Genomic DNA, 12,472 nt, shown 5'->3' with positions numbered 1-12,472 from the left:
CACAAACAGTATGTGGCAAGCAATATATCTTCATTTTCTTTCCTTGCATTGTTCCCCACATTAAAAACATTCAGCAACCTTGGTTCGTTGTTCTGTAAACTTGTCCACTTAACTCAAATGGGTACCACTGCTTATAACATTTTCTCAAAATGTTTTAACTATTTAGTTGAAATTCAGAACTATATATATACAATGCTGATTCTCTTCCTCTGTTATTTCCATTCTTTTTTTCTTTACAAGACTTTTTTTTTCCTCAGATTCCATGATTATTAAGAAACATGAAGTTGGGGCCTATATTACACTAACATTGGTAAATGGGCCTTTCAAAGTGCTGAACTTGCCTTGAATTCAAATTAAAGGAATCCTCTTCCTTGCAAGAGAACTGTCGCGTCTTGTCAGGCATTGTTCAATTAAATCTAATACCCACCAATCTAAAACTTTTTATATGATATCCTAACGCTGTCATCATGATCGAGATTGAAATTTTGATTGCTGCAGATTAATAATTTCAGCACTAATTATGGTAATTTGACAGATTCAGTAAACAATTTTGCCTTGTATGTGAGCCAAATTTTCACATGCATAACTGATTAGAAACCTTTTATTTTGGTTATGACTGATAATCCTCAAGTAAATTCTCTTCTCTTCCACTTTGGGGTGGTGGCGGGGGGAGCATCAGATGACTTCTTTCACTCTCAATCCCGCCCCTGTTCCTCAGTTTCCTCATTTCAAACCCGTTTCAAGCTTACTTGCATTATTTCTTGATTTTGATCAGAGAAATTGATCTGTGTTATAAAAATAAACTAACATATTGATTTATTCCAAGCAAATAACCTTCTTTCCAAAGTAGTCTTTCAATGGTAGGCAAAACTTTTTTTTCCACGCGATGAACATCAAGATATTTCACTGGTTTTCTATGCCAACATTTCCTTTGTCTGCTTCTCTCAAGGCTTCAGTCCACACCTATCAATGTGGGTTTATTGTCATATACATAAGTACAATAAGCAGATTCACCAACTTGCTGCAGCCAAACAGGTATACAAGATACACCCTCTATAATAGTAAAAATTTAAATTGCTGCAAATTCAAGACCACAAAAGAAGCAATAAATTTAAGATCGATAGATCCTTAAGTATTCACAATTGCAGTTATTGCAAGAGGGGAGAAAAAAAAAAAGCAAGTGATTTTTCAGGAATGCATTCAGGTCCTTTGATGGTCTTGGGGAAGTTTACAATTAGGGTTGGAACGGTGTGGGGAGATCCAAGAGCCTGATAGCTATTGGATTTAAAACTGTTCTTGAACCTAGAGGTCCTGGATTTCAGGTTTTTGTTACCCTCTGCCTGAAGGTAGCACCGAGAAGAGATTGTAACCAGAGTGATGGGGCTCCTTGATGATATTGGCAACTGTCTTGAGGCAACACCTCACCTATAGGCTATAAATGCAGTTGTAGCAATTGAGTGAATCTCTCAGAAAATTCCTAGATATCCAAGCACCACTCTTGCTGACTGATTATTTTGCTCCCATTAATGTTCCTCATTTAGTCTTTTAATTGTTTTTTGAGTAATGAATGTGAAAACTAACCTACTAAAACCACAATCATTGTTTTAAAATGAAGCAGCAGGTTAAGCAGCATCTATGGAGAGAGAAAGAACATTTCAGGTCAATAACCTTTCATAACCAGCATTACTGGTAATAAATGGACCATCAGAAGGTTTGGTTGAGAAACAGTACTTGACCTGAGTTTTTCTAGCAGTTTTTATTTCAGATTTCTAGCATCTGCAGTTTTCCTTTGGCTTGTGGCAAGTACCTGATTTCCCTCAAGCAGACAAGTAATTTGTCCAGTTGGTATTCCCAATCAATGCAGTATTTGTAGTCAACAAAGTCAATTGAATGAGTAACTATTTAGTCATTGGAAGAGAAATCAGACAAGAATGCATGTGATTAACATTACAATAATTAAACAGTCTTGGTGTACTGGTACTCCCAGACTTACAACCTTCTTGACATGTCCATCCGGAAATACGACCGAATTTAAAAAAATATATATATAAAATAAAAAATGAAATTTACGCGGTTTATGTTCTATTTGACAAACTATAACAGGGATACAGGGTATTTAAGAGCCAAAATGTGGGTTCTTACCTTGTTATTCAGTGTTCCGGGGTCCATAGGCTGGCCGCAGCCATCTTGATTCCTGTGCGCATGCGCGAGTCTTCGGTTTGCACAGGCGCGGTGGGTTCGCGAATTGGAGTTCGATTGATGCATGCATGGTATGTTTGCTTGTTGGAGTTTGGTTGGTGCACGTGTGGTGGTTTTGTGTATTGGAGTTTGGTTGGCGCATGCGTGAGAGTTAAGGGCATGAATTCAATATCGTCAGGGTGCTTAACTCCCATATGCACCAACCAAACTCCAATACATGAACCCCCCCCGCTCATGTGCCAACCAAAGACTAATGCATGCACATGGTCATTAAGATGGCAGCACCCAGCCTTTGGACCCTGGGATGCTGAATAACAGGGTAAGTACGCACATTTTGGCTCTGACATGCCCTGTATCCCTGTTATAGTTTGTTAAATACAACAAAAATCTACAATGAAAAAAAATTTGATTAAAATGCTTGCTTTAAGTCTTCGATACTCTACGCGGGCAAAATTCTGACTTGCGTCCCTTCTGAGGTTAGACCGATCCTTCGGCCCCAATTACAGTCGTAAGTTGGGGACAACCTGTATTTCAGTTATCAGAATTATTTGTTAAAAATTTACATCTGTTCATCCAGAAAGATAGTTCTCTTTGATACTGGCAATGTATTATAATGTATTCCCTAAATTTAGGAAGAATTTTCTCTGCTAATGGTAGAAAAACAGGAATGAAATCAGCCTTAATCCCATTCTGTTAGATCATGGCTCTGTGTTCTCTTCAATTATATAATTTTGATCGGACTTCCTTAGGTAACCCCAGATAATAAAATCAGTTGTTGATCTCAATTAAACATCAGATGACCCAGTGTTAATTAACATTTTCTTTTACTCTTTATGTGGGAAGAAAATAATTGCTTGCAAGCAAAATTGAATTCTCAATTGACAAGTAGCTTCTCCATATCTGCTTTGTCAATTTAATTGCCTCCATTTGATTAACCTTCAAGGGAATGCAATCTAGATTAATGCAATGATCTTTATAATTTAACCACTTAAATAGTTGTATAATTTTCATGCAACCTTCAAGGAAAATGTATCCTTCCTGAAGTGAAACATTGCCAAAGTCCAGGCCATGTTTGACAAAGCTTCTGTGGAACTGAAGTGGAACTTCATCTCATTCATAAATTAACACATTCTAATATTTGAAACAAACAGGAAAACTAGTTTCTGTAAATTCAAGCATTTTTAAAGGATACTTTCATCTAAAATTAAGACATTGCTAAAAATCTGTTCCTCAGTTTTCAGAGCATCAAAATAGAAAAAAAAATCATCCTTGCTATGAGTCAGATTTGAGTCAGAGATGTTTCTATTGTCATGGTATTTTTGCAGCCTGAAAGCACGGCTTGAAGCTTTGAAGCACTTGGTGAAGTTAATCATTTTGTTCTTTATTTCCACGGCTTGGAGGTTTGGAGCACTTGAAGTTAATCATTTTGTTCTTTATTTCCACAACTGAAGTTTACAGATGACATTTATATGACCTTGACTCATTGTATGAAATGTACTGGGACTTGAATGATATACAAGCTTAAGTATTATATATAAATTGATGTTTTTATGATTGTGTTCAAATACATAACTAAATTGTAGAGAGAGAAGGAAATGGTCACATTTTACAAATTATTTCAGTAGTCTTTTACTATAGTAACACTCCAATAATTTGGCATCCAATTGTCCCTTAGGGTCTGGCAACTGATTTACTCATTAATCCAGACTGTGAGCAATGGATACAGAATGCAAGTGGTGTAAGCAGTTCGAGTCATAGGTCCAGAATGCAGGAGAGTGGGGAGATGTAGCCAAATCTGGAATGGGGTCTAGAATGCCATGGGTCGGGAATGTGAGTACATTTGCAATCGAAGCCATTGTCTTGAGTGCTTGTTTATTTCCCTACTTTTAAGTTCATGGAGTGTCAGGTCACTTGTCTGAGTGCTATTGGTATCATGTAACCCAGTACTACCTGTTGCATGGTTAGGTGGTTGGTGACTAACCAGGCTCCCCCACCAGGCTTACAGTGTGCGGAGGGTGGCTAGACACCCTACAGGATGAAAAACCAGGTCTGTCAAAGGGTGGACGAACCCTTTTGTAGGGCCAATGGCCATCTGGCAAACACGTGCCGTGAAGCGCAGCAAGGGCATTCCTTGTATTAAAGCTTGGTGTGGCCTTTCACTGCAACAGAACTTCCCCCAGCTGTCTTGGTCCTTACTATAGATCCGGGAGGGTGGGTATGGACCTATGCAACCCCCTACTTACCTAAATCCATTAATGCACTTGATGTTTCTTTCTGGGGAGTGGGGTATCCTCGTATCAAACTCCACAAACTAACTGAAAGGAACCATCGTCATCCTATGGGATGGATAGGCAGAAAAAATTAATGGAGTCACTGTGCAATATTTTTAAAATGTGAAATAAGTGTATCTGGGTATAATAGAAGGAACATCAAGACTCTAGAAAATCCAGTATTAAGACGTATTGGAGTTTTACTGTTACTAAGTCATCGAACTTGCATTTAAAATCATAATTTTGATTTGATTGGAGGAAAAAAAAAGTTGATTTTCTTTTATTGTTCTGACTTGCACATGCATGCCTTGTGGCACCTAGCCTAAGATTGGAAGGAGCCACATTCACAAGCTTGCCATTCTCCTTGTGTTGGAGTGTGGGATTGGTGAAGTAGCTTTAAAAGAGCTCAGTTTTGCTCAGCTTGGCTTGGAGTTGGTGAAACAGGTTCTTTTGATTGCTAGGAGATTATGCTTAGCATTGGATTTAAAACTGCATCTTGCTTTTGTGATAGCTATCCGCCATTATGCAATTTTATTTGCTTTTACTGGTGGGTGAGGATAGTTGAATAAGAAACTTTTAGCCCTGAAGGTTAGCTTGAAATGTAATGTTTAAATTAGAAGCAATAATTTAAGATGTCCTTACAAATATTGGATTTTGTTTTTCTTTAGGTATCATAAAAGTCAGGCTATCTATTTGGAGTCCAAGGAAAATACTAAGATTGGCTGTGTAATTAGCTCTGTTGGAACAAATGAGGTACTCTTTCTTATTCTGATTGCGGTACTATTCTTTTGACCAGCTTTCTGACAGATAAATTATTTTTGGCTTGAAAGCCTGGTAAAGATTTGGGGCAGAACAATAGATTATTAAACTACTAGGGTACCTATGTCATTTACAAGGAAAATACATGGCAATTTTAAAGTCTCCGTTTATAAACACAGTATTTCTTTTGTCACAATATCTTGTTATCTTGTTTTAAAATTCTAATTATTAAAACAGTAGATTTTATTTCTGGTCTTGTAGTGTACTTTCTACCTGATAATTGCACCCTTTCTCATAATTTAATGTTAAGAAATTTGTGACTTAAAATGGTAATTTGTGGAGGGGAAAAAATCTTGACGTAAAATGTATGCAACTTCAGATTTGTTTGCTATTGTGGTTTAATTTCACTGCTGTTTTACTTATTCAGAAACATACCTTGAAATTTTTCATGTCTAGAACAGTAGTAATGCAATGAAATGATTATTGTTGATAACATTGAAGAAAGAAGCACATGCAGACATTGGTTAACTACGCACTTTTCTGATCTTTGTTTTTATATGCACTTTGGGGTTATTTCAAAGTAATGGCCCAAATCTACTGCTTCTGTGCTTGCTACCCCCTTAAAGTGAAGGACCTTAAAAGAAAATTGTAGATAATTGGGGATAGAAAATCTTTATGTAGTATACATTTCATTTCAATGTACAAGTCCTTATTAAAAAAAAAATTAAATCCTTGAATTTGGAGGTTCTGGGTAAAAGTCCCAAAAGAAAATAAACACTCAAGTTTATCTAACTGGACTTTAGTAAAAACATGGATGCTGGAGGACGTCAGCAGGTCTTGCAGTGTTCATAGGAGATAAACACATATTACTGATGTTTCAGGCCTGAGCCCCTCCTCAAGGTGTGAGCAAAAAGGAGCCAAAGGACCTATATTTAAAAAGCTGGTGAAAAGGGAAAAATGAGGGGGGGGGGAGTGGGAAAGGAGTACAAAGCTAACAGATAAAAGGTGTTAATTGGATACAATAATAGGACAGGAGAGATAAAAGGTGAGAATTGATAGAGGGGGTAGTTTGACTGAAAGGAGACAAAGAAAAGGAGAGAGAAAGAGAGGAAAAGATTGGGGGGGGGGAGGGGAGGGTTAATGGAAACCGGAGAAGTCGATGTTAATGTCATCCAGTTGAAGGGTGCCCCGTTGGAAGTGTTGTTCCTCCAAATTGCAAACTTTCATGTTTTACACTAACCTGAAATTTAGTCCAATACTTGGTATTGCTTCATTGATGGACCAATTAGAAGAGATGTTTCAACAAGCTAATTTCCTGGGTGAGTGTAAAAATTAATGCCAGTATTCAAAGATGGAGTGGCAAATTCCACCTATTGGTCATGCAATATTATACCCTCTTCAAAATCACAAAAAAGTCATTTTCTTTTAATTATTGAAGGAGTTTTGCTGTCCACAAATTGACTACAGCAATTCCATACTTCAAAGCATTGGGTACACTTGAAAAGTGCTTTGTCAGCTATAAAGCATTCTTGGAAATCTTTGTTAGAGGTCATTAAAGGTGCTGGATGCAAATTCTTTATTTGGTATCACTATCTCCATGACAAATCCAAAGAATTTCTAGCTTGAAATAATTTACAAACTTACCTCAAATTAACTGCATTTCCTTGAGGCAAAATTGTTGAAGTTCTGACCGTGCTTGTGTACTTGTATTCTTTCTTTCTTTGGCTTGGCTTCGCGGACGAAAATTTATGGAGGGTTATGTCCACGTCTGCTGCAGGCTCGTTGGTGACTGACAAGTCCGATGCGGGACAGACAGGCACGGTTGCAAGGGAAAATTGGTTGGTTGGGGTTGGGTGTTGGGTTTTTCCTCCTTTGTCTTTTGTCAATGAGGTGGGCTCTGCGGTCTTCTTCAAAGGAGGTTACAGCCCGCCGAACTGTGAGGCGCCAAGATGCACGTTGGAGGCGATATCAGCCCTCTGCCGGTGGTCAATGTGGCAGGCACCAAGAGATTTCTTTAAGCAGTCCTTGTACCTCTTCTTTGGTTCACCTCTGTCTCGATGGCCAGTGGAGAGCTTGTATTAATCGTGTGACAATTCATTCATTACAGATTTCAAGCAAATATGAGGAAATAATTTTTTTAATGTCCAGGTTACATAATCTTCTCCTGATACTGGGCCATTATATAAGGGCAGTGGTGAAATATGAGTTTTGGAGGAGCAGCTAATTTAATTCTAAACAATAACGTACCATTTCAAGCAGCTACTTGGTAAGAAGCAATAAGAAACTTGTCACTGGTTGCTTGTGTTAAGTGCAAAGGAAAGTATTGCCCATCACCTATTGAAAGTAGTGAAACTGGATGTTGTAGGATGTGTTTAATTGACACCTTTTATATTTTGGTATTCATTGATTCAATTCCTCCCTTAAAAATTTGCTATCTCATGACTGTGGTATATAGTTTAAGCCATTGAAGAAAATTTAACATTGCTTGAAAGCACAGAACAGTTGGTTGTCAATAATTTCCACTCTACCACAGTTAGTAAATAGTTGCCGTTTCTATAACCATATAACCATTTACGGAGCGGAAACAGGCCATGTTGGCCTTTCGAGCCCACACCGGTTCACTTATTTTGTGCGCCCTCTTCAGGCAGATCCCGGTAGATCTTCATCAAAATTCAATTATCATGTTACAAAGTGCAATATTACACAAAATTCACTTCATTCAGACATAAAACAGAGATACATTAGCAGAAAGTTAAATGAAGTGCTTCTTTCAGTCAAAAGAGAATTCCCTGAGACCTTGAAGCCCCCAAACCCAGCCCTTGCCCACAAGCATACAGTTCTTCCAGGCACCAGCAAGGAAAATTGCCTGCACACTAATAGTCTATCTAACTTTCAATGAAAAAATAACTTTTCATTAGTAGCTTACAGATATTTAGGGTTGCTTTGAATGGCTAATGTGTAGTAAATTAAGTGGAGCAAATTTAAAGCTTGTTCATTTTTGTTTCTCACAGATATGGGTAAGAAAGACCAGTGATAGCACAAAGATGCGTATATATCTAGGACAGCTACATAGAGGAGTCTTCATTATACGGAGGCGATCTGCTGCCTAGAACACTTGAATTTGTGTTGGAGTATCGCATCTTCTGGTTCTCTCCCTGTGTTCAGAGATGAACTCTTCATGAATTTTATATGAAAACTTGTATTAAGACAAAGAAGCTTATTGACAGACTGAAGAATACACAATTTGAAGACACTTTCCAATGCCATCTCAGATTTGATGATTGTGTATATTTTTTAAGAATAAAATTCACCTTTTCCATGATTTATTTGCTTTCATCTTCCCAAGATGGAGCTGACCATTCTTTATGGCTGGAAACTACCAATTTGTGGATGGTTTCATTTGTTCCAGACAACAGAATGAAGACAGAATGCTTCAGTGCTCAACAACATGGAACAATTTTACCTAAACAATTATCCCCGTTTGAGAGAACATGCTGTTTATTTTGTATTAAATGCTCTGTCATAGTCATTCTTGGGCACAGATCAAAAACATGCATTTGTTGTTTGTTTTTACAAGTGTGTTAACTACTAGTAACCTTGTTTCTATGAGCAAATCAATGCAAGTTTATGGTTTATTATGCTGTATCCTTAAATAAAGCAGAAAATGTTGGTAGCCTGCGATTATGATTTAATGCAATGTTATGATAAATATTTATGAAATTCTGTTTTCTCTACCCATTGGTCTGCAGCACATGGTGTTGGAACAGAATTAAACAAAATAATTCTGATTTTTTTTTGTTAGCAGCTTGATTGCATGGTCACAATGGCCTCTTTAAAAATTCTTATGGCCTATTACTCATTCAAAGGCTACTGCATTTGGCTGGACTCACAGGAAACCTTTGAAATGCAGCCTTCACTTGCATCATGCGATAATTGTGAGACATGATTAAATCAAAAAGGTACTACTTTGTCATTTATTTTTGTCCCGGGTATCACTGTTAAATTAGTAACCACTGTGATTTTAGTAGCATTTACAAGTGTTAATTTAGCCACATGAAGCTTTTGCTGTATCCTCCATATTGTCTTCTCTACTCAATCTCCTCAGTTTTGTTGGAATTTATCTGTTCAGAATTGGAAGTATTTTTGAAACAGATTTTTGTGATTTTTTTTTTAAATATAGCTGGGGCTATTCCTTTCTTTAAAAAAGACTGCAATTAAACTTGATATTTGATTTGTTTTCTTTTGAATCATGAACTTAAAAGCATATTAACAGTCTACCTGGTGATATTGCAAGTTAGAAATTATTTGAATTCCTCATGGAGCAAAATATAAAACATTCAAATCAACTGTGATTTAAGAAAATGCTTTATTTGCTATTCCTATATCTTTAAAACACAGTAGTTTTTTTTTGTCGCTGATTTTTAAAATAAATCTGGTAGCATCATATTTACAAATGTACCATAGCACTTTTCCTCCAGTAACTAAAAGCAAAAGATCATTGTACGTATACCCCCTGGTGATCTTTTGAGGTGTAAATCCAGTGACTCAGAGTTATCATGATTACATTCAAGATTACTGCCTTTTATTCATTTTCAGTTGAAATATGCTTTGCATTGTTAATCTTTAGTTTTTCACTGGAAAATACAAGCAAATTAACTGTAAAGGTATATTAACTATGACACCAATCTTCAAAGGTGTTTTTGTTACAGCGTAATGTCATGACTGAACATTTTTCAGCTAGAGATTCCTTAATGTACCCTTTTTCTACATTCCAAATAATTCAAAATGCAATACAGAACCTTTTATCTGCAAAATTCTCAGATGAATTAGAAATAATGCAGATTATCAAGATGGAGAAAGTTAAAATAATTTCTTGTACTTTTTTTCAAAGATTCTGCAACATATAGAAAGTTGCCTCTTAAAAAGTGGCACGGTTGGTGTTGTGGTTAATTCAAGGCCTTTAACAGCACCAGCGATTGGGACTGAGGTTCAAATCCCACCCTGTTTATAAGGAGTTTGTACGTTCACCCTATTGTCTTCCTAGGGTTTCCCCAGGGGTTCTGGTTTCTTTTCACCGTTCAAAATGTATCGGGGGTGTAGTTGAGTGGCACAAACTCGTGGACAGAAATGTCCTGTTTCTGTACTGTATGTCTAAATTAAATTAAAATTACTGTTTTTTGCATTTAACATTGTTAACCATATTTGTTAGATTTTTGGGCTATAGTAGCTTTGTATTCTTGTGCTCTGAAGATGTGCCTTGAAATAGTGGCAAATGGAACTTGCATTAAGTAACATTTTCTCAAACTAATTGGAGGCCATTCAGCCCATTGGCTCTCAGAACACCTATCAATCCCATTTCCCCCATGGAAACCATTCTTTCTTTCTTCCACCTGATGTGGGTAATTTACAGCAGCCAATGAACCTTCCAGCTTGCATTTAGGATGTGGGAAGAAAGAGGAGTAGTTGTGGAAAATCCATGTGGTCAAAGGGAGAATGTGTAAACTTCACACAGACAGCATCTGTGATCAGTAAAGGTAAAAAGTGTCCCCTTACACCTCTCCCTACTCCACCTACTTCTCCCCCTCTCTGACCCCCTCAGACCTGACCTCATTTCCCCTTCTCTCTAGTTACCCCCTCACCTTCCAGCTCCTCCTTCTGACCTCCCAAACCCTCCAACGCCCACTACAATACCGATTCCCACTCTGATCCCTGCTTGTTCTTTACTCTCCCCTCTGACCTTCCCCTCCCTGAGACGGAGCTCTCGGTCCTCAGTAGAGGCCTTGCCTTCATCTTCATCTACCCATGCTTTAATGAGTTCTGTTCATGCCACGATGCTGAACTGTTGCCTCTGCCTCAGTGCTTACTTCCATGGCCATGACTCTTCACCCCCCCCCCCCACCCGAAACCCCTTCTACTTTAAGCCTCCTTCCTCCTCATAGACAGGTTGTCCTGGCCATCTGCCTGCTCTGGGCCTTTTTATTTCCACTGCCACCAAGATGTCAACCATCTCAACTTCACCACTCCCCTCTCATATTCTAATCTTACTCCTTCCATAAGCTTCACCCTCCACTCTCTCAGCAACAATCCCAAATGCACAATCAAACCTGCATATAAACTTGGTGCTGTTGTGGTCTGGCGCACTGACCGCTCTACCTAGCTGAGGCCAGACGACAGCTCTCAGACACCTCCTATCTATCTCTCCCACAGGACCCCACCACAGCACATCAAACCACTGTCTCCAACACCATCTCCAACCTCATCACCTCTAGTCACCTCCCTCCCACGGCCGCCAACCTCATTGTCTCCCCAGCACTGCTCGTTTTTACCCAAGATATACAAACCCAACCACACAGATCCATTGTTTTTTCTTGCTCTTGTCCCACTGAACTAGTTCTATCTTATGACTCTATCTTTTCTCCCATGGTCCAATCCCTCCTCACCAACATCCGCGATCCCTCAAATGTCCTCTCAATGACTGCAGTTTCCCAGAATTGGACCACCCCAATCCCTTTATACCTCCATCCCCCATACAGAAGGCCTTAAAACACTTATCTTTCTACTCCAGACACCCAACTAATCATCTTCTACCACCACCCCCCTCCACGTGGCTGAACGTCCTCTCTTTAAACAACTTCTCCTTTAACTCATATCACTTCCTCCAAATCAAAGGAAAAGCTATGCATATCCACATGGGTCTAAGCTACGCCTGCCTGTTTGTGGGCTTTGTGGAGCAATCGTACTGCAAGCCTACACAGGTAAGACCCCTCATCTGGTATATTGATGGTTACATCGGAACTACCTCATGCACCCGTGATGGCCTTGTCAACTTCATCCACTTTGTGGCCAACTTCCTCCCGGATCTCAAACTCACCTGGTCCATCTCTGACAACATTCTCCCCTTCCTGGATCTCTGTCTCCAGCTCAGGAGACGAGCTTTATACCAACATATATTACAACCCCACTAACTCCCACCTTGACTACACTTCCTCACACCCTGTCCCCTGCAAGGATTCTATCCCCCTTCTCTTAATTTCTCTGACTCCGCTGCATCTGTTCCCAAGATGAGGTCTTCCAGTCCTGAGCTTATGAAATGTCTGCCTTTCTCCCACAAACGTGGGTTCTCTCCACCACCATCAACTCAGCCTTCACCTGCACATCCTCCATTTCCCACTCATCTGCCCTGGCCACATCTAGCCCAAGATGCAACGAACATAGAATCCTCCTTATCCTCACCTACTACCCCA

The 12,472-nt window shown here is 38.8% G+C and overlaps 1 protein-coding gene across 8 annotated transcripts in view; it reads left to right on the top strand.

The window, feature by feature from the left end:
* suds3 (SDS3 homolog, SIN3A corepressor complex component) overlaps positions 1-10,410 on the top strand; it is a 54,085-nt gene extending 43,675 nt beyond the window's left edge. For 6 of the 8 annotated variants that reach the window (XM_069933117.1, XM_069933123.1, XM_069933122.1 and 3 more), the window contains 3 exons: positions 5,138-5,222; positions 7,336-7,494; positions 8,240-8,327. In XM_069933117.1, the coding sequence (XP_069789218.1) occupies positions 5,138-5,222; positions 7,336-7,452 (202 nt within the window). In that variant the 3' untranslated portion in view covers positions 7,453-7,494; positions 8,240-8,327. Of the gene's footprint in view, positions 1-5,137; positions 5,223-7,335; positions 7,495-8,239 lie in introns of all 8 variants that reach the window. The other 2 variants (XM_069933118.1, XM_069933115.1) reach the window with 1 other exon arrangement.
* The last annotated feature ends 2,062 nt before the right edge of the window (positions 10,411-12,472 follow it).

Source organism: Narcine bancroftii, chromosome 4 (genome assembly GCF_036971445.1).
Source record: "Narcine bancroftii isolate sNarBan1 chromosome 4, sNarBan1.hap1, whole genome shotgun sequence".
Taxonomy (NCBI): Eukaryota; Metazoa; Chordata; class Chondrichthyes; order Torpediniformes; family Narcinidae; genus Narcine; species Narcine bancroftii.
Note: the sequence above shows the minus strand (reverse complement) of the source record. Positions and strands in the feature narration are given on the sequence as shown.